This window comes from Phaseolus vulgaris, chromosome 10 (assembly GCF_051622355.1).
Source record: "Phaseolus vulgaris cultivar YP4 chromosome 10, ASM5162235v1, whole genome shotgun sequence".
Classification (NCBI taxonomy): Eukaryota; Viridiplantae; Streptophyta; class Magnoliopsida; order Fabales; family Fabaceae; genus Phaseolus; species Phaseolus vulgaris.
This window is the reverse complement of record NC_143507.1, coordinates 42,995,231-43,017,168: the sequence shown is the minus strand read 5'-3', so window position 1 is coordinate 43,017,168 and position 21,938 is coordinate 42,995,231. Positions and strand designations below refer to the sequence as shown.

Genomic DNA, 21,938 nt, shown 5'->3' with positions numbered 1-21,938 from the left:
GTATTTAATCTCTGTAGTTCGTTCAGAATGTGTGTGAACTGTGTTAATTGACTAGTCTCTCTTCGCTCTCTCTTTCTATGAATGTGTTGTTGAGCTCATATGGCTTATTAAACTTACACACCATCCAACTTTTATTACTAATCTATTTAATTGTCTTGAAATTAGTTTGTAATAGTTTCCCCTAAATGAACTAAATTAGAAGAAGTCAGATGGCATTTTTTTCTTGTTTAATTTTTCTGAAGTTTGGCAGGCAAGATCTGCATAGTGATTCATTGTAGTTAATCACTTGAATTGATTAATTTTTCTACTGAAGGTTTGCAGCAGTACAAGTCTGTAAAATGATACTATGTAATTATTTTTACTTGTTTTTGTTGCTAGGTTCTTGATAGAATTAACTCATTGGTGGAACCTTGTGGATCAATTACGGTGAATGAGCGTGGAGCCGTTGACGGAAAGCCTTTGGTTATTCATCCACATCCTAATTTCCGCATGTTCCTCACAGTTAATCCCCACTATGGTGAAGTTTCTCGAGCAATGCGTAATAGGGGAGTTGAAATATTTATGCTCCAGCCATATTGGGCATTAGATGGTATAAGTGGATGCAATGAAGATATTGAACTTAATGATGTCAGGAGGTTTCTTGTTTTATCGGGAATTCCAATTGCTCAATTGGTTGATTCAATGGCTGCAGCCCACATTTACGCTAAAAAGGAAGGTTTGAAGCTTAATGATCACATTACATATCTTGAACTCTCACATTGGGTTCATCTGTTTCTGCAGCTTCTCAGGAATGGTTGTTGTCCTTTTTGGAGTCTACAAATAAGTTGGGAGCATATATATCTCTCCTCATTGGGTGGTGAGGGAGAGAAAATAGTCAATTTCGCCAAAACTGAATATTTATCAGTACCTAATTTTGCTGGGTATGATGTTTTGACAGCGTGTCCTTTGAGTTTGCCCGGAGGATGGCCATTGCCACTCAATTTAAGGGATTTTGTATATTACTCAAAAGAAGCTTCTATCAAACAGAACTGCTTGTATCTAGAATCATTGGGAACTCAGATTGCATCTCATCAGTATCAAATTGCTCGTAAGAGACACTCAACAGCTTCTTTGCAAGCCCCCAGTAATGTGAAGGCATATATGATGGATTTGATGACTTTACGTGAACTTATGTTTCCTAAGGCTTCAAATGTGAGTATTTCTGGCTATGAAAGGGAGTGTACATTTGATTCAGAGTTGACAAATAAGATGCTATTCTTTGCAGCCAATTGGACAATTGAACAAGCTACTGAAAGTGATTTTAAGTTCTATCTTCTAAGGTTTAAGTGGTTGAGTTCTCAAATGCAGCCCTTCTGCCTGTTCTTTAATAATTTTGTCATACTGATAGAAAAGATGATGAAACATCCTCTTTGGGAGTATATTTCATGCCGTGACGAACTAGATGCTGATTTGCAGTTCATGCCATTGTTGTCGCTTGATATAGTTAATATGGCTCCATCAAATAGCAAAACTAAATATCTCTCTAATGCTATTAGTTGCTTTGATCCTCTAAGGCTAACATTCCAGCAACGCAATATTGAGAGCCAACATAGTTTTGACGAAGAAACCAGTTGCTTCATTCCACTTTTGAAGTCCCTTCATGTTTTGCAAGATGAAATACTTTGCAAATTTGTTTCAGCTCCTAAGCTAATTGAGGACCAGTCGTTTGATTGTAAAATACAGTTATACTGTAATCTCATCGAGGACCATGTTTTATTTTGGCGATACTTTGTTTCTTTGAAGTTTGATCAGATGATAATTTCTTGTCATTCTTTGCTGAAAGATGCCCAAAAGTTTATAGATATCTGTCCAGAAGCAGTTGATGATTTTTTGGTAAGCTAAGAATAGAGTTTTGGCTATTTAGTGAGTGAACACTTATTTTCTTCTCACATTTTTTGTTTAGTGTCACCAAAATATCTCTTTTTTATTTTGTATTATATTCAGACAATCTTTACTTCTTGAACAGATGGAGAGCAAAAAATTGAAGATGTTTTCTTTTTCGGAAAAATCCTTATTATGGATTCATGGTGGTCACCCATTTTTGCCCTCCTCTTCAGATTTACATGATCAGCATCATCAGGTTTTGAAATTTGTTGAAACAATTTGGCCCAGAAAGACAGAAGCCAAATACCAAGGTTTAGTATTTTAAAGTCCTCTTTGGTTATTTATTTCTTGGAAAATTTCAAATACCAAGGTCAAGATATTCTCAGTTTAGGAACATTTATCCTTTTAACTTCTTAAATGGTTAATCAACTCTGCAATTGCTCACAAGCTGAGCATCATTAACTAGTTAAGTGGTCAATTATTCTTAAGATGGGAATATTTTTTCCAATAATTTTATTTTTTTAATTTACATTGTATTTTTATATGTTTGTTCATTCTTAATTAATTTTCTATTCAGTACTTCCAGGAAATTTGAGCAGCCATCTTACTGATGTTGTTGCATCATTTGATCATGAACTGCGCTTCCTGGTTATGCAAGGTATATTATTGGCATATTTATTTCCCCTGTAACTTTTTTTATTCCGGTATTAGGACACCACTCACATGGAGAGTTAGAATTATTTGGATATACAAAAATGAACCACAAATTTTATCCTTTGGTCTTCTTCCCGTATCTAGTTTAAAGATAGGTCAGTTTCAGTTGTATTTATCTTTTGAAATAAATTTCTCTGAAATTTCCTGATGGTGTATATTTATGTTTGCATGATTGATATTTAGTCCCTTTGCTTGCAAGAGTAAGACTGGCACATTACCCTCTATAAACCTTAAAACCTCACTAGGTTGGAGCCTTATGTGCTGGGCTGTAGCCTCCGTCTTTGGAATAGAACTTGAACCTGTGTTTTTTTAGCATGTGATGTCTTCTATAATTTACCATATTGTATTAATTATGATACTGATGTTGCAAAATTGATTATTTTCTTTCATTTTCTTTCCATCCTAATCAATGTGGACAACACTTATTTCCTTTGTCTTGAATGTTACCGAATCCATTCTTATTTAGAGTTTATTTGTTCATGCCAGAAACAGTAATTTTGGGCTCCTTATAATCTTCTATTTTTCCTCCTTGCCCTAAATTAATGTTTCTAAAGATTGGTTTATAACTTTTTTACTTTTTGCTTCCTGTACTTCCCATCTACTTTTAGGTTATTTTTTTTACAATTTGCTCTTTTCATAATGAATTTGAAGTTTCTAGAATGGCTTCAACTTTTTTCCCCTTTAATGCTGTACAATGAAAGTCAACATATGAATGTTTCAGGTTTTATTCCTTGCTGATACCGATGAATGTTATCATATTTACTGTTTAATTGTTTATGTGGCTTGTCAGTGGATACTTATTATTTCTTTCTTTATTTATAATTGTATAGATGTCTCAAACTCATCATTTTTAATGGTGAAAAGGAGTAATGAGGATAATATCCATGATCTTCAGAAGTTGGAGCAGACACATCAGGTCTGTACCTTTCATGATGTTATTGATATCTACAATGTCCACTTCAATAATTTGATTGTTAAATTGTTCCACAGGTGCTGCTAAGAAGGTTTGAACATGAAAAACAGAAGTTGCAGTTGAATACAGGATCCAAAGACAGTTCATCTTTTGTTGAAAATTCAGCTACTTGTTGTTCATTTTCATGTGAAATGTTGTGCCAAAAATCTGCATTTGAGGCCTGGCAGAATACGTTCCTTCCAGTTGATTATACCAGTTTATTTTGGGACATGGAGTTACTGCAGAAACTTACATCAATTCATTTGGATGATCTTGAAGGATCACACCAAGTAATATTGATCACAATTACCTGTTTCTTTTTTCCAGTTTTTCCATGTGGTTGCTTGTCAGTGCATGTTTGATTGTTTACTCATGCTTTTCTCTTCTGAATTGGGTTATTGTAAAATAAATTTTCTTTATCGATATTGAAAAAATATTTCTTTGTAATATAGACAGATGAGACCCTTGGATAGTAAAATTAATACACTGTTTGAGTTCTGTTTCTATCAATAGGCTAGGGTTGCTGCACTTATTATATTATGCTGCACATAATCTGGAAACTTAATTTCCATGTTTCTTTGATTCTGTTAATAGGCTGTGGGATGTCTATCAAACCTTTTGAACTTTGCTTTGAAATTTTCATTGAGTTTCTCATCAAGGCCTCCACAAATGTTTGTGCCACACCAGAAGATATTGTGGACCCTTAATGCATGGGCATCAGTGGACACAGGTTGGTGTAAAGGCTTGAAGGAGTCCAGTTTTTCCTTTCCTTGGTTAATATGCTGACTCTGGAATTTGAAGTTTCTCTATTTCTTTTTTTGGGGGAGTGATACAGTAAATTTGAAAATTGCGAGCTTTATTCTGGAGATGTGGTTTAAGTGGCATGAATCTATTTGGGTATGGTTCCCTAAATTTAGTAAGGTACGCAGTAAGTTGGAAAATTGCGAGCTTTCATATTTAGTTTTCCTACTAATTTGCCCTGACTTTTTTTTATGATATTTTTCCCTACTCAGAACATTGCAAAGATTGATGTCTTCGATACAACTGCGCTACCTCACATGCTCATTGAGCCTTTCAGTGCATCAACTGTGTTGCAGATCACGTGAGTTTATTATATAATTTCATAACTACATAATTGTTATGTGCTATTGATGTTTTGATTTAGTGGAGCTTCCAATAAACTAATGTCGTTAGTCATTATTAGTCAATACTGGGGCTTCATTACCCATAAGCTATCAAGTCACATGTTTGTTGTTAATTACACGGGGAAGAAATTTCTGCCTGAAATCTTCAACATACTTGAGTAAATATTTGGTTAAATATTTGTCAATGTGCTTTTTAGTATTATGTGGTTGTTTTGTTGTATATGACTATTTATTAACTAATGTTAATATTGTACATCTTGGTACTGAAAGTCTATCATCCTTTGGATAATATTTTCAGGCAAAGCACACATGCTATAAAGGAATTTTGGGTGCAGTGTCTCAAGTGTAGAGTTACCTTGTTTAATCTGTGGCAATGTTCTCATCATGGCACATATCTACCTAGTTTTCTTTTATCTGCTGCTCGCTCTCTTTTCCAGCAGGTAAAATTATTGTTTTCATTCATCACAAAGTCATTTGAGTCTAAATTATTCTACTGATTCATGCCTATGGTATTCTTAAATGCAGATTATTTATGCACATAAAAAATCTTTTGATGCGGATCAATTTGCTAGAATTGAATCTACTTTTTCTTCGTCTGAGAAGAATACACTTACGGTATGTCTTTAGAATACCATTTTTAGATTTTATTCTGAGCTGTTATACTTTAGACTTCTCGTAAGTATAATATACCTCTATTCCAAAAATTTGTGAACACTAATTATAAGTTGAATAAGAAATACATAATAATTATTTGTAAAATTTCCTCCCTTCTGTGTATGATTGTAAAGTTGTAAAATAACTTCTCAAAATGTTTGGCTGAATTAAGAAAGAGACTCTTCATCAACAATTAACAGTTGCTAAGTTTTGCGGGCTCTGTTTGAATGGTTTTCTTATTCTCATTCCCGTGTTAACTGATCTAGGAAGAAAGCATCTATTTGCTGACCTCTCTTGTTGCTTCATCAAGACATCAAAGGTTGAAAAACTCTGTGCAGAAGTTCATAGTTCCACTGCTTAGAGAGCTGTATCTTCAGACTAATGCTGCTGGTAAATTTGCTAATTATTCTCCACTTTAAACATGTATAATAACTGACTGTGATTTTTATATGGCCACAAAAGTTGAGTAAAATTATAAAAAGCATCTTAATGCAGTATTCTGTTGCATTGAATTCTTTATTATAGCTGTGACCTGGAAGCATTGAATACCTATTATATATGTATCTTTATTCTTCTTGTTTAGAATGTTCTCTGTTATATTTATATTTCTCATTTTTTCCTGTCTTAGATTTCAATTTTACTATTGGTTGTGCATGGGCGCACATTGGAGCATTACGCATTCATCTATTGCTTAGCTGCAATGAAATTGATCCCACCATGAAGTTCTATTCCAAGTACTCTCAGCTCATGGAAACAATATCTACACTTGAACTTGAAATTCAGGTATTTGATGAAGATCTTTAAATAGTCTATGTTTTCTTGTGTATTGACACTTCTTTTGCCTAATATTTTATTACTTCTACTACTAGTGATGATTTTATTACTTCTGATGATTTATACCAAGGTGGGATTATTTTCTTTTTACTGAATTCATTTAGGTACGGAAGGAGTGCGGTTATTTTTCGGGACAGTTTTTGACAGAAGAGGCTGACAAAAGAAAAACACAGAAGATGGAAAAGCTTCAAGCAGAGTGTCGGAAGCTGGAAAAAAAGGTTTCTACATCCTTATGTTTTATTCTGTTTCTTGTTGGTTATATTTTTTGTATGTTTTTAATGTATTTATTGGCTCTCATGATTGCCATATATGGACTGGGTGTTGAAAGCTGCAAGGTTGTTGTTAGTTTTCTGTTTTTCGTCTGAAGGTTGCATTGAGTTTTTAAAAAGCTTACTATTTTATGCATCTAACTCTGTTAAGAAATAAATTGTAGTGATGGGTGATGCAATGGAAGAAAGTGGTGATTTGAAATTCTCTATTACGGTTCCCTCTAATGGAACCCTTTTTTGTTGTCAAATTTCTTGTGGAAAGAAGGGTAGTTACTTTGGACAAACTAGTATTATTGGCAGTTTTACGTATCAATTTGTTTTTTTGTAATTTAGTTGAACTCTTGTTGTGGTACTACAAAACTCTATTGATATTCTTTACCGAAGTCAATTTGGATGGCATCGAATTGATAAGCCTTGCAGTGTGTGCTGGTCTTACCATCTGTATTTCATTAGCATTTTCTACTGTATATTAACACCGAGTCCCCTCTTTCTGTATCTATTTTGCTAATTTGGAAAGTAATTTACATTTTTCTCTCTCTGTTCTTTGCTACTCTCATAATTTCAACTGAATGATGAAAATTGATGATGGTTGTGTTGGTCTTAGATTGTGTTTCGTGCTGAACCTTGGAAATACAAGAAGTTAATGAATGAATGTGATGACTTTCTTAAACTCGTTGATGGTTTGGAAGCTTTGCTGAGTAGGGGTACTGCTGAGGAATTACAACAAATTGTTGACCATGCTTGCAGTTGGCAGGTATTACTATTCATCTATTTATGAATAAAAGGTGGAACACATTGTGATGAATTATCTATATATACTCTATATAACCTTGGTGTAAATGTTGCAATGCTTAGAATGTTTTTGTTCTAGTTAAAATTCTGCATAATTTAACTGATGATAAAATAAATGCATGTTCTCTTGTATGGTTTAGAATAATATATAGAATTAACTATACGTAATAAGCATTTTATATATATATATATATATATATATATATATATATATGTGATGTAGATCCCACATCGACTAGAGATGAGGACAATTCATTGTATATATGTGGGTGCAATCCTCATCCCTATGAGTCGGTTTTATGGGGTTGAGTTAGACTTAAAGTCTACTTCGTAATAATATACATATATATTTATATTGTTAGAGATCCCACATCAATTATGAATAAGGCTAAAGTTACCATATATAACTGGACACGTCAATTTTTCATAATATTGAAGAATTTTTATGCTCTAAAATCTTATCAAGAGATTGACAAAAGGTGCAACAATGACTATCTTTTTTAAAAGTGTATCATTTGGAAACAATTCTAGGGTTTTGGGACAGCTCATTATTAAGGTGGCAAATGCTTTGGACAATGGAAGTTTTGACTTAACCATTTCTTGTCCCAATATTGACCATAAATGTTACCTTTTGCACCCTGGTGGTTTCCTTGAATGGATTAATAATGGTGGTTTCCTTGTTGGTTCTTTCGAGGGAGATTCTCCAGGAAGATTCAACAACAATAAGACATGAGTTAAACGCATATTAGGGATTATGGCACCACTTGTAACCCAAAACCTTATGACAATGAGTTTTTGGGTCTTCTTTCTTACATTTCTTATTTCTACTCAATATTACTCAAACTCACTTGGATTTCTATCAATCTCCCCCTCAAGTATGAGTTCCTTCTACATTGGTACACTTCCCCCTCAGGGTGGAAACATTTTTATTAATGAGTATTTCAGTGGTGACCCTTACTTGTACTGTTGTTCATCATAATGGGACACGCTTGCTTGAAACTTCTGTCAGAAAGACTTTCGATATAGGGGCTACTCCACACTGTACTAATTGATCCGGTCACCAAGACAAAGCATTGGCCCTAAAATCACAGTTGGGTCGTTCGAGTGGGGATTTACTAGGGAAATTTAACAACAATGAGACATGAGTCAAACCATTGCTTATCCTCTTTCATTCTACCAAATGAGAAATGGAGGAGAAAGAGGTCTTTGATAGAACTATATGTTCTTCATAAACTTAGTAATGTCTTTTTCATTGGCTTAGGTTGAGAGAGAAATTTGGGGTGGCACCATCCATGAATTTAGAAGAAACCAAATAAATTAAAAAATTGTACCATTGTGGGTTAAAATTTCCAGGCCTAAAGATATACTTTCATTGCAAATGTTGTACCACCTTTTCTTTGAATCTGCATTTGTTGAACTCATTACCCTTCTCTAATATTCTTCTTTCTGATTTTGTATTGCAGGAAACAGCTACGTGCTTTATCAATCGATTGATGGATGAGTACGCCGCATATAGTGACATTATTCAACCAATTCAGGTTGCTGTGTATGAGATGAAATTTGGATTGTCACTGATTCTGTCATGTACCCTGGAAAAAAAATGTTTGAATACGCTTGGGAATGAAAACATCAATGTGGTTATGGTATGTTATTTCAGTTTTTATTTTGCATGAATTTATTGTAAATTTGCTTGGGAACTAACATGATGAGATTGACAGGAAATGATGTACACACTTATGCGCTTCCCTCGCGCTGCTTCATGCAAGTTCATTTCTGTTAAGCATGACATTGAGTTGGACATGCGTCCTGCATACAGTTTAGAGTCTGCCACAGGCTTTTGTTTGGTGGATATGGATTTGATGGAAAGGCTTGTTACTCTTTCAAGTGGTGTTGCTGCTGATAAGGTGGTATTATACTGTTGAATTAAGTTCCTAATTCTTATTTTCAAACAACATTTTGAATTATGTGATTTCGAAATTTATTAGTTTTATTTGTTGGTTTGTATCTGAATCTTCACAAACAGGGATCTGTGGTGCAATATAGAGCTGCTATCTATTGGAGCATTTTTGTTCAAGTTGCACATCGTATTGCTAATGCAAAAATAATTGATGATAAGTCTTACCTGGTCAGTTTCCTCATTTTTGGTTTTTCTGTTAACAAATTCATTTATTTTTGCTTAAAACATTCTATGTTTTCTACTTCAGCTCTTGCACAAGATATTTGATGAGTTTGCCAGACTTTGGTTGAGTACAAAAGCTTATGCAAAATCAAAGAGTGATTTTGACGCTCAACAGTACAAGTTTAGACCTCGAGCTTTTCAAATTGAGAGTGTTATTGATGTTGAATTACCACCACTTGCAAATTCATTTGTACCAGAAACATTTTATGAATGGAAGGAATTTTCTTCAGAAGAAAGTTCTGCTGACAAAGTAATCCTTATATCAACTTTGGATGTTGTATTTTTTTCTTTTGTTGATTCAATCCTGTACGTGTTGGTTATCTGAAATTAAATGTTTATTCAATCAGATGGTATCTTCTGAGGAATGTTTCACATTAGATGAAGAATGGAAGCAGCTGGAAGAGTCTGTCCTCAGTCATGTGGTTCGCATTCACAATCAGATATTTGGATCTAGTGATCTAATCCAGACTGTGAGTCTTTGATCTTGGTCTTCTTTATAAATTGAAGTTAGAATATAGTTTCTGTTTTGAAGTTAAATTTTTTATGCTAAGTTTCCTAGTTGCTTAACATGTGTTTCATTGTGTAGCTTGCTAAAAGAGGTCATGCTAATTTTGTACTTTTAGGTGCATATTTGGTCAAGTAAGATTCGGAATTTTATGTAGTGGTTCAATGAATTGAATCACCCTAATTGACCCTACTGTTCATACATATGTTTGTGTATGATTACTGAGTATGCTGTCACGAATCAGTTGTGATTGTAACAAAGCTTAAGCCATTGTGTGAAAGCACATTAATAGTTTTATATCTAATGTGCTCTGTCCTGCAAGTTCCCTTTGGGGCTTGATGCATGGTGGCAATATACATCAAACTACATATTTGAATTGTAGGAGCTCTAATACTATGTGATTGTCAATTATTCCATAACGCTTAAGCTGTTGGGTAAAAGCACATGAATGGTTATATTTTCTGTAATTAATGATAGTATTGTTTATAGGTCCTTCCACTAATCACCGTGTTTTAGGGAAATTCAACACTGTCGTTAACAGCCATTACTAGTGCTGATATGTTATGGATTTTCATCTTTTTTAATCCCTTGTGGTAGTAACACTTTTTTTGGTTCAGCCTGGAATTTTTGAAGTTTCTGATGAAGATCGCTTGCATTCCTTTATGGAATCATATTCATTGGGCATTGATTTAATCAAAGGTAATATCATCAATACATTTTTTTGAAGTAAGGATTTGACCTGCTCATTGCTTGTAACATCACATCACATTTTCCATTCCTTATTTTTTTTTTCTCAGGTGTCCACTCCATAAATTTGCTCAGTTTAGATGCTAAACTCATGCCGGAACACTTATTTTATCTCTGTTTAGACTACAGAAAGAAGTACCTTTTGTCTCACAAATCCGCTACCAGATACAATTTTTACAAGGTGCCTGCCTAACTCTTTGATTTTTTGGAGCCTTTTACCTTCTTACCATGCTGTTTTCATGATTGTGTTTTCTTTACATTCTTTCTGGAGTGAAGGATTCAAATGCTCCTGAAATGGTACACATGTTGAACGTACTTGGACCTCTCCAACAGCAGATTCTTCCTCATATAAATGAGTGGGAAGTTCATAATGATCTTCAAAAAATTTTGGATGTAATTGACATGCTCTTGACTCTCCCATCAGATACTCCTTTAGCGAAGGTAGTGAGCATGTACCCAAACAGTGTATTTGTGTTTACTTAAACTCCTAGTTTTGATCAGTCCTTGATGGTTATCCATGTGTATATATCATTTTATTTTCCTTCAATGAACATGATTACTGATATTTTTAAATGTGCTCCAATTTATCTTTATCCAACATGAAATATGTTTTTTTTTAATTATATTCCCTTAGAAGTGTTTTATTTTTAATCCATGCTTCTTAACTACTCTCTTCTCTGTAGGCCTTTTCTGGGTTGCAGTTTTTACTGCACAAAGCTGAAGTTATGCAAGAAAATGGTTCAAAATTCCCCTTTTCAAGTATGTATTTTCTTTTAAGCGATAAAGCTGCAACTATGCTCTTTGAAATTACTAATTATTTTTTGTTTTTATGAATTGTAGATCAACTTAAGTCTGTTTATGATCTGTTGTCATCTTGGCAAAAGATGGAACTAGATTCTTGGCCTGCTTTGCTTGATGAGGTGATGGATCAGTATGAGAATAATGCGGCCAAAGTAAGTGACTTGCTTTTTGTTATATAAAGATACCCATTTCCACTAAAGAAAGATAGAAAGAACAATCAAAGATCCTAACTATTCTGTTGTTTCAATCCATTTGCATCACAAATAACAACAAATTATATTTATTCCATATCATATATAACGCATTAATTGTGCAACATAGAAAACATCAAAATTGTTAGTTAAAATAATTATTGAATTTAAATTATCTTTAATCTAGTTGTCGGAGATGGTATCCACAAGTTTTGGGGTGTTTTTAAGGTACTAGTATTAAAAAAATTTAGTCCTCTCATAAGTATTTTCAAACTTATCCTGTCAGATATTAATCTTGTTCACCATGTTGTGACGGTTGCTGGTTCTATGCGCTTTTATGCAGTGGTAATCAATTACGGGATTTTTTGCTAAATAGATAATCTACACATGTAAAGATAGAGTGTCTAATCGGGACACCAACCTGTCATGATAAATAATATCATTAAATATGGTTGAATTAATTGAGATTTGCTTATATTTAAGTCTATCTAATATGATAATTTTTTTATTTACATTTAAGTGTAGAAGGAACAATATAGCTGACCTGAGTTTCAAAATAATTATTATAAAAAGTTATTAAGTTTATTATTTATGATGAGTTGTGATTGGATAACCATTATACTGAGAAATACAAACTGCATGTTCCAAACAATTTCAACTTTCCCTGCATACCCAAAACTATTAGAGGAACGATATGGTGCTGTTGACTTGTTGGTCATTCTTCACTCCCATCTCCTTGATTTTGATTGTGTTTGACAGGCTCTTTTTCCTGAGATTTTTTTTACTCAAAATCCTCTCTGAACATACTTTGAAGCAATTATAAAATCCCACGAGTCATTGTCCCTGTTAATAGAAGGATGACATTTCTAGTATTGAACAGAGTTTCTCCTGCTTTACCAAAACATTTTTTTATCAACTAAAGTTGCCTGAAATTTTCATTAAAAACATTTATTTGTAGAAGTTTTCTTTGAATACTCTTCGAACAATTCTATGTCCTATCATAGATTGGAGAGCTTTGTTAAGACCTCATTGTTGGCCTTCTATTTAGTTTTTTGTGTGTGCCTTGGTTTCTAAAAGCTTCTTTCATCACCCTTCCTTTACATGTTAGTTGGCAATGCCTGCCATGTGCTTTTACACAAATTGATTTTCCTTCTTAAAGCCAGGCAGTTATCAGTAGGATGTTGTCTCAGGCTGTTAGCAATAGGATGTTGTGTTTTGCTGTTGGTGGACTCATGATGATGATTTTGTGCTACCATTGTGGATAATTACATCTTTTGTGATTGCTCCTCTTCTAGGAAAAATTCCTTTTTGTCACTCTTGTGTCATTGAACCCCTGTGGAGTGGAGTGGTGCAACATGGCCTCAGGGTGTTAGCAATAGGATGTCGTGGTTTGCTGTTGGTGGACTCATGATGATGATTTTGTGCTACCATTGTGGATAATTACATCTTTTGTGATTGCTCCTCTTCTAGGAAAAATCCCTTTTTGTCACTCTTGTGTCATCGAACCTTTTTTGTGTGTTTCTGTTTGTATTTCTGCTCATTTACATCACTTTTGGGTTTCTGATTGGAGTGAAAATACTCAAATTCTCATCTCTTGTTTGAGTGCTCGCGGCCTTTTGATGTTGTTATCTTTCTTGCTTCATTGAGGTCTTTATTCCCCCTCTCTTTGTTCTTAATCTGAGATTCATAATTATTTGTTTAGGCTTTTACTTTTTATTGTCAGTTGTGAATTTGTCTAAATATGTATAAATAATTTAATATTTTATTTATCTTGTATCTAAACCTTCTGTGTTTTGGCGATTCAACTATCTGCTATGCTGCTACAGTGTTTTTAGGGTTTGCCACTCCATGCGCAACACATCTTCTTGATTACATTGACTCAAAGTCCATCATTATGCTCTTGATTGTCTTATCTCTTTTCAGTAACTCTTTTAATAAAAGCAAAGGATCTACTTCTCGCATCCTTTTTTTTTATCTTAATACTTTTTGTTCAATATAAGACTATCACTTATTTGTTTCTTGATTTTGTTGCAGTTGTGGCTTCCCCTGTACTCTGTGCTTCTACCCAGCTCTATTGATATATCCATTATCCAAAGGCACGTTACTAGATTAAATTCAGTTCGTTTGCAGTTTCATCATTTAGATTTTTTGACATTCTTTTGTGGAGTTTGTTTTATTTTTGCTTTTGTATTTTGCAGCCTTGAGGACTTCATACATACGTCCAGTATTGGGGAATTCAAGAAACGTCTTCAGCTTCTCTTTGCATTCCTTGGTCAAAATCATATCAGTGCATGTTTGAAAATTAATTCCAGGTATAATTTGTTTCTCTTGAAGTTATGTTTTCTTGAAAAATAAACAGAAAAAAAAAGGTCACGTAAGCTAGTAGAAAATACAGTGGTTTTTTTTTCTTTTGACACATCATATCTTGATGTGAATCTATAGCATTAAATGTAGAATATATGCCAGCTTATTTTAATATTAAGTCTGAAGTCTGTTCCTCATTATTAAACACTGCAGTTCTTGTCAGTTGGAACAGTCAACATTCTTGTACAATATCTTTGGATTTTATGTGCAGTTCTTACCAATGTAAGTTGCTTTTACTTATTGTTTCTTCAATTTATTGTCCTTTTTTCCCCTGCCTTAATGTCTATTGGTGAATTATGCAACTGGCTGCAGAGTATTGAAGTACATTGATGCTAGTAGGAAAGAGATTGGTATAGAACTAAGTAAACTAGTGAAACTATGTCGGTGGGAGCATGGCAAGAGTTATTTAGCAATGGAAAGCATGAAAAAGAGTCGGCAGAAGCTTAGAAAGCTTGTACAAAAATATACTGTAAGTTTCAGGCTGTCTATTTGATTATGCAAAAGCAAATTTTGTTTCCCGTTTTTCAATAATTCATCTTGTGTTAATTTTATTCATGAATTATTGCCACCAAAAAAATTATCAAGTTAGCGTATTTCAACATTCATAATTGCTGCACAAAATTTATTGGCTTCTTTCTAGGGCTTTGATTTCCTCTCAGTTGTAGTTGAGCATTTTAGTAAATTTTGTTATTGTAATTGGATGGATTAAATGTTCTTGCCGATCACTGATTGACCTCAGGATATACTGGTATATTCTTATAATATGTACTGTTATTGTTGGATGTCAACTGTAGATATTTATTTCCAACTACTTTGCCCTTGCTTGGTACATGCATCATTATCTTTGAAAAATAGTAAGGCTATGTGGTTCAGGAACTGTACATAATGTCCTTTGTGATGGGTTATGGGTTTGAGTATATTGACTCTGCAGGGGTATATACAGGGGCATGAAAGGACACTTTCGAGTTATAATCATTAACCTTTTCTCCTATTGTTTCTTTTATGTAGTTTCCTTGCTGTAATGATCTTATGATAATACAATGTTGTACTATTTGAAACCAAATTAAAACAAATTATTTATTTGGGCCTTTGGTTAATCTTCCAACATCTATAAATTTATTATGAATATAAAGTTGTAGAAGATTTATGAATCTAACGGGGGTAGGCACTTACAATTGATTTTCCTCATTGCAATTTTTTTCTTCCCTGTCTTCCATTTGGGCGAACTTTTAGTTTTCTTGCCTTGCTATCCAGCACCTTGATTTGTTCTCTTTTTATTCACTAAAATTTGTAAATGCTTCTTGAAGTATGATATTCATATTTTGCTCTCTTTTCTTGTTGGTGAAGGACATCTTGCAAGAACCCATGTCTATTTTCCTTAACCAGGAATCTGCACAAAGAGGACCAAAAGCACAATCTATTCATAATCATAAGCTCAATTATGATGTTACGAGCAAGGGTTTGGTTGATGGTTCTTTTGATTTGACATTGTTCAGTGAAAACAGGTTATATTCGACGGAGTATACAGTATTACTTAATCATTTTCAATTTGAGTTGTTTTAACAGTGTTTTTCTTGATGTAGGTTCATGTGGTTTGACAACTTTGACAAGGGATTAGACAGTGCTTTGCAGAACTTGTTACTTAAGAAAACATCAGTATTGGATATTATTCCCTTACATCAGAAAGGTGTTGAACGCTCCTCCTGCTGCCCTTGTTTTCTTGTCCTTGTCCTTTTTATGTTCCTTGTTTTTGTTGTCTCGTTGTTTTCTTGTTCCAGAAATATTGAAACTTAGTAATCTGTGCAGAAATTCAAAGCATACTTAGACCATGTGGTGATACCCAGCGTGCACTTTACATGAAGGGATGGAAAACTGTGTGGCATATGATTGAAAAAATATATATCACAGCAGTTGACTATGGTAATCTTTGGAAGGAAGAGAAAAAGGGTCAAGGGAAGAGAAGAGCTTTGTCTGAGCTTCTTAAGCTTTTAGAAAGCAATGGATTGTCTCGACACAAGTCAGCTTATACAGCAGTATGAAACTTGGCTGTTTATGTTCATGAATCTCCAGATTACTTAATAAAAATATCTAATAAAATCCCTTTTTCATTTCTTGCCTTTCTTTCATTTGAACAAATATACAGGGCCAGCATAAGACTTGGTGGTTCCTTCAACTTTCTGGGAACATATCGAATTTACTGCTAACAAATAGTAGATTACAGTGTGTAACCCCAGGAACTCCTGAAGTTGAAAATAAGAGTAGTGCAGAAGAAAGTTTGCTTATTGAGTGGAAAACTGCCATTGATTATTACTACAGGAGTGTTGTGTCTGTGCTGCTTATGCAGCAGATATGCCTCAATCCGCACAAAGATATTACTCTTGAGCAGGTGAAATGACTTGTTCAAATTATTGGTAGTCATATTTAATATATGAATTTTTCATCTTTGCTGCATTGCTTTTGTTATCGTTTCAGTGATAGGAAGCTACTATCAGACTTGCCCACGTGTTTCTTTGACTTCTGAATCATATAATTGCTTTGGTTTCTGTAGGTTGACAGTTCTAGTTCTTTCCTCAATCAACTCATTCAGATACAACAGAAGCAAATAACTGCTGCCAGTGCATTTGACACGCAATTGAAATGCTTTAGAGAACGTGTTTCTACTCTGGGGAAATTGTTTTCATTTTCCTCCTCCACCGATAACAAAATAAATTTTATCTGTTCTATTATTCCAAAACAGTATGCTACTTCTAAGTGCATGTGGCAACAGAAAGTAAGCATTGTTATTAAAATTTTATTTGGAGATCTGTTTTTGGTAGTGTTTTAAGTTTTTGTATGAATTCATTTTTCTTGATCGTGCAGCAATTGTTTGATACTCTGTATGCTACATCACAAGAAGAATTGCTTTTACTGAGAATATTAGAAAGCAGCCATTTAAACACTTGCAATAGAGCCAGACCTTTAGTCAGTCGGATGATTGCTTTCATTGAAGAATTTTTACCGTTGTTCTGTAAATCGAAGGTGCATATATTGGTTTTTGGTTGTAAATTTCTTTAAATTTTCAGTAGTACGTACTCTCTTCTGATTCATGAAAACATGACAGGAATCATTGGATTTTTACCTAATTGGGAGGACCAAAGCTGTGACTGCAATGACTTCTTCCTCTAATCGTTGCATTGTTACTCTAGAAATGGAGCAGCTGGTTTCTGAAAACTTCAAGACCATTAGGGATTTTAAGGATCATTTTCTTGAACTACAGGAGCAAGATTTGGATAGGAGCACAGTTAGAGAAGTTCTGATTCAACATTTCCTAGAAATAACTAACAAGGTACTTTGTATTTTGACTTATCCTTGTAAAACCTAGTATTTTAAAATAGGAAATTGGGGTTTAAAAAGATTTTTTCTTCAGGCAAAATTAATCGAGGATGAGTTTACGACAGTAAAACATGGAAACTTCGATGAAGTAGATCTATCTGGAGATATATTTTGTGAAAGAAACTCTGTGGAGCTTAATGCCAGGTTCAATGAAGCCCTTATATCTACATATCAGCATCTTGCATCTGTATTGCAGAGTTTATGTTTGCCAAGCAATATTCCTATGGCTGACGAGTCCATGGAAAAAATTGTTTCATGGGAATCAATATTTGAGTCATTTGTTACAAATCTTAGCTTGGACACATTATGTGAGAATCTTTTCAAAGTTGTTTCTTTTGGGGTAAGTTTTGTTTCTTTGCATGCTTTCTTAGTACTTTTTGTTGCTGTATAACTAATTGACGATACCTTTGCTCTATAGGAGATGTTAGTGAATTGTTGTGATGATAAAATCAGCAGTTATTCTTTTGTCGGAGACCATTTTAAAAGTCTACATATGTTCATGGATCAATTACTAAACTTCGGTGATGAACTCATGAAAAATTTCTTAGCCATGCACAGATCAGTAAGCTTAATACTCTCCACATTTTGTGTATAAGCTTATTTTTTCTATGATGTACTGTATATCAATTGACATCTTTTATTTAGACAATATATCATTTTTTATATTAAGTTGGATGATTTAGTTGTATGTCACTTTGCAGGTATCAGTAACAACTCATGTTATTGCAAATATTTTAGCTTCTTTATTTTCAAAAGGTTTTGGAATATCTCCTGAAGACCAGGAGGAAGATGGAACCCATGATACCACTGGAGATTCAAGTGGTACAGGCATGGGAGAGGGTGTCGGATTAAAGGATGTCAGTGATCAGATTGCCGATGAAGATCAGTTGCTGGGAACACGGGAACAGGTTAGCTTCTTCTCAGATTTTGCTGATTTGGTAAGATTCTTCTCAGATTTCTGATTTTTATATAATGTACTTGCTCAATACTGCAGCAAAACGAAAAGCAAGACGATAAAGTGCCAAGTAGCAATAATACAGGAATTGAGATGGAGGAGGATTTTCAAGCTGATGCATTGAGCCTTAGTGAAGACTCTGGAGAAGATGATGATATTGATGATGAGGATGGGGAGCTTGAGTCTGAAATGGGACCCACCGGACCAGACAGTGAAGCAGTGGGTGAAAAAGTTTGTGATAAGAATGAAGATGAAACTCCCAATGATACAAGAGAAAAGTATGAATCTGGACCTTCGGTTAAGGATAAAGATGAAGGCAACCAAGAGTTACGAGCCAAGGATGACTCTACAGCCAATGAGCCTGGGGATGGTAATTGTGACGAAGGTGGTGCTCAGGATGATGAAAGTGTAATTCCAGATGATGTAGGCGATGGAGAGAAAGAAGATGAAGTGACAATGGACAAAGAAGCAGCATATTCAGATCCTACTGGGTTGAAGCCTGAGGAGTTGGATCAAACCTCTGACATGGATTTGGATTTAAATGAAGATGCAGATCTCATGGAAGATGTAGAACCTGATGAGCAAGATAAGATAGCTGAGAATGGAAAGGAAGAGAAGCAGGATGAAGAGACTTGCACCCCTGATGAAGTTATGGAAGAGGCTCATACTGAAGTTGATGTGAACTCCGAAATGGATGGTCAAGGTCAACAGAATGCAGACATGCATTTAACAGAACCAAAAAATGATGCATCTAAACCTTCGGAGTCGATTAACGAGCAAGTTTCCCCTGCCGAATTAGCATCACAGTCCAAAGTTGACTGGCAGACATCTGGTTCTGAAAATTTTGCGGCAGAGTCTAATTTGTCTAATAGTCATAATGACTTTGACTCTACTCTGTTGGGAGGTGTGCCTTCGAGTAGTATGTCTGAGATGGATTTTAAGATGTCTGACTCGTCAAATGGTGGGGGATTTGGTGAAAATCAACCTAAATCTCGTGATAATCCCCAGAGTGAGCGTTCGTTTATTCAAGAGAAACATACTAATCCTCATCGGAGTAGAGGTGATGCACTTGATTATCAGAAAGAAAGAATTAATGTATCTGGTGATCTTCAGGAAGATAACAGTGAGAAACACGGTGAGATGGAAGATGACAATGCTGATGAGTATGGCTATGTTTCTGAATTTGAAAAGGGAACAGCTCAGGCTTTGGGGCCTGCAACACTGGACCAAGTTGATAGAAACTTTGATGGGGATCAGCTTGATAAAGAACGTCCTGCTGGAGAAGATTCAAAGTTACAGTTTGAAAAGGAAAAATCAGAAATGATTTCTGTAAGTAATTCATCGTCAATCACCATAAATGAAAAAAGGGAGCAAGTGAATCCGTCAGTCATGGAAACATTGCGGGATGATGGATCAGCGCGTCCTCTTGCTAGTATAAATATTGATCTTGAAAATCGTTTGGAAGATTTGGTTTCTTTCAGGAGTTCATTCATAAGAGAGAGCACAGATCTAAGCCATCTTTCTCTGCACGACAAAGACTTGGGTAAAGGCCAAGAACCTTGTGATGTACCTGATCATGTGAAAGATAGTGCTACTGCTCTCTGGAGTAGATTGGAACTTGGCACAACAAAATTGTCCATTGAGTTGGCTGAGCAATTGCGCCTTGTAATGGAGCCCACATTGGCCAGCAAGCTCCAAGGGGATTATAGAACTGGAAAAAGAATAAATATGAAAAAGGTAGATAATTTATTCTTACAAATAGTAATAGACCTCGTAAAAGTTTTAAACGTTTATTGACAATATTTTTGTGCTTAACTTGCCATCTTTTTCTTTAAAAATCCAGGTAATTCCTTATATAGCAAGTGATTATAGTAAAGATAGAATATGGCTGAGGCGAACCAGACCCAACAAACGTGATTACCAAGTTGTTATAGCTGTTGATGATTCACATAGTATGTCAGAGAATGGCTGTGGTGATGTTGCTATTGAAGCTTTGGTTACTGTATGTCGTGCTGTTTCTCAATTGGAAATGGGCAGCTTGGCTGTTGCCAGTTTTGGAACAAAAGGAAACATAAAGTTATTGCACGACTTTGACAGGCCCTTTAGTGGAGAGGCTGGTGTTAAGGTTAGCAGGATAACAACTTAACTTATAATTTGTTTCTTTTTATTAAAACCATTGTGCATGTGTGGAATATGCTTGTCAAAAATATCTAAGTCTAATCTGGGTCTAACTGTTTGTTTGGATTTGGAGCAGATGATATCCAATTTGACATTCGAGCAAGAGAATACTATTGCTGATGAGCCAGTTGTTGATCTATTGAAGTTCCTGACTAACAAACTAGATACTGCAGTTGTAAAAGCACGACTTCCATCTGGACATAACCCACTACAGCAACTAGTTTTGATAATTGCAGATGGTCGGTTTCATGAAAAGGTACTTGATAAAAAAACTGCTTTTATACTCTCTTTTTTCCTATTTAACTGTAGTGTTAAGTAGTGACCTCCTTGTTCACTCATTTTCAACTTTAATATTTCCAGGAGAATTTAAAACGGTGTGTTAGAGATGTATCAACTGGTAATCGAATGGTTGCTTTCTTACTTCTTGATAATACTCAGGAGTCAATTATGGATCTTAAGGTATTTGCTCTATTATGCTTAAATGTTATTTAACTGAGAGTATTATAGGAAACATTTTCTCACTTTTCATGACGTTCTGTACTACAGGAAGCTTCTTTTGAGGGTGGGAAGATGAAATTTTCTAGGTACATGGATTCGTTTCCCTTTCCCTACTACATTGTTCTGAGGAACATTGAGGCACTGCCTAGGACTCTTGCAAACCTATTGAGACAGGTTAGTCTGAGCTTCTTCCCCCTTTCTTTGAGGCAGAAATATAAATAAATGAAGATTCTGGTTGAGGACAGTTATATTTATTTTGTTCTGCTTATTTCAGTGGATGGAGCTTATGCAACATTCAACTGGTTGAGGACTCTTATGGTGCAAATTCCATTTTGGCGGAGAGGTTCTGCTCCCTATTTTGTACTTAGTAGTTTACAGAATTGTACATACAGTTCAGTGTTTAGATCCATCTTTGACTAGGAATATCTTGTTATTCTACCAATTCTTTGTTTGTATATAGATCGTATAGTTCTCAATTTAAAGTACAGATGTTGCATCTTTCATTTTTTCAGCAAGTGTCTACAAGATGATGATGATCTTGAATCCTGTCAAATTCATTTTTAGACAAATACAAGCTTAAAAGTTAGTGATTTATATGCTTAATCTTGTAAAAAATTCTTATAAAACTATTGAAGACTTGTTTCAATTTTAGAATCGATTTAAAAATTAGCGAAACACTTTTTGGTCAAAATGGTCTATAAAATTAATAAAATGGTAAAAATGTATATTATATGCCAAGAAAAATGTAAATTATATACCTAATTAAAATTTCACAATTAGGTTGGACTACAGAGATACATGTAACTAAGTGATTTAGGTTCTCCAATTTTTAGGGTTTATGTATCATTTAGTTTTATGTTTTCGATTAAGATTTTTTATTTATATTTAGGGTTTCGTATTAAGGATTTTATTATTATTATTAAAT

General features: G+C 34.4%; 1 protein-coding gene across 2 annotated transcripts in view; it reads left to right on the top strand.

Moving 5' to 3' along the window:
• Window positions 1-21,524, top strand: part of LOC137819769 (midasin-like protein) — a 38,028-nt gene extending 16,504 nt beyond the window's left edge. The window contains exons 34-77 of one of the 2 annotated variants that reach the window (XM_068623748.2): window positions 379-1,872; window positions 2,006-2,174; window positions 2,450-2,521; window positions 3,408-3,493; window positions 3,568-3,819; window positions 4,124-4,259; window positions 4,365-4,450; window positions 4,543-4,631; window positions 4,973-5,114; window positions 5,200-5,289; window positions 5,595-5,718; window positions 5,957-6,111; window positions 6,267-6,380; window positions 7,036-7,185; window positions 8,687-8,866; window positions 8,942-9,127; window positions 9,247-9,348; window positions 9,428-9,652; window positions 9,750-9,872; window positions 10,525-10,606; window positions 10,705-10,835; window positions 10,931-11,095; window positions 11,338-11,413; window positions 11,495-11,607; window positions 13,681-13,742; window positions 13,845-13,958; window positions 14,164-14,232; window positions 14,323-14,479; window positions 15,358-15,515; window positions 15,594-15,697; window positions 15,817-16,043; window positions 16,154-16,396; window positions 16,559-16,780; window positions 16,870-17,028; window positions 17,111-17,335; window positions 17,417-17,722; window positions 17,801-17,944; window positions 18,084-18,290; window positions 18,377-20,074; window positions 20,181-20,462; window positions 20,592-20,771; window positions 20,876-20,974; window positions 21,062-21,187; window positions 21,288-21,524. In XM_068623748.2, coding sequence (XP_068479849.2) covers window positions 379-1,872; window positions 2,006-2,174; window positions 2,450-2,521; window positions 3,408-3,493; window positions 3,568-3,819; window positions 4,124-4,259; window positions 4,365-4,450; window positions 4,543-4,631; window positions 4,973-5,114; window positions 5,200-5,289; window positions 5,595-5,718; window positions 5,957-6,111; window positions 6,267-6,380; window positions 7,036-7,185; window positions 8,687-8,866; window positions 8,942-9,127; window positions 9,247-9,348; window positions 9,428-9,652; window positions 9,750-9,872; window positions 10,525-10,606; window positions 10,705-10,835; window positions 10,931-11,095; window positions 11,338-11,413; window positions 11,495-11,607; window positions 13,681-13,742; window positions 13,845-13,958; window positions 14,164-14,232; window positions 14,323-14,479; window positions 15,358-15,515; window positions 15,594-15,697; window positions 15,817-16,043; window positions 16,154-16,396; window positions 16,559-16,780; window positions 16,870-17,028; window positions 17,111-17,335; window positions 17,417-17,722; window positions 17,801-17,944; window positions 18,084-18,290; window positions 18,377-20,074; window positions 20,181-20,462; window positions 20,592-20,771; window positions 20,876-20,974; window positions 21,062-21,187; window positions 21,288-21,320 — 9,357 coding nt within the window. In that variant the 3' untranslated portion in view covers window positions 21,321-21,524. Of the gene's footprint in view, window positions 1-378; window positions 1,873-2,005; window positions 2,175-2,440; window positions 2,522-3,407; window positions 3,494-3,567; window positions 3,820-4,123; window positions 4,260-4,364; window positions 4,451-4,542; window positions 4,632-4,972; window positions 5,115-5,199; window positions 5,290-5,594; window positions 5,719-5,956; window positions 6,112-6,266; window positions 6,381-7,035; window positions 7,186-8,686; window positions 8,867-8,941; window positions 9,128-9,246; window positions 9,349-9,427; window positions 9,653-9,749; window positions 9,873-10,524; window positions 10,607-10,704; window positions 10,836-10,930; window positions 11,096-11,337; window positions 11,414-11,494; window positions 11,608-13,680; window positions 13,743-13,844; window positions 13,959-14,163; window positions 14,233-14,322; window positions 14,480-15,357; window positions 15,516-15,593; window positions 15,698-15,816; window positions 16,044-16,153; window positions 16,397-16,558; window positions 16,781-16,869; window positions 17,029-17,110; window positions 17,336-17,416; window positions 17,723-17,800; window positions 17,945-18,083; window positions 18,291-18,376; window positions 20,075-20,180; window positions 20,463-20,591; window positions 20,772-20,875; window positions 20,975-21,061; window positions 21,188-21,287 lie in introns of both variants that reach the window. The other variant, XM_068623747.2, reaches the window with a different exon arrangement.
• The last annotated feature ends 414 nt before the right edge of the window (window positions 21,525-21,938 follow it).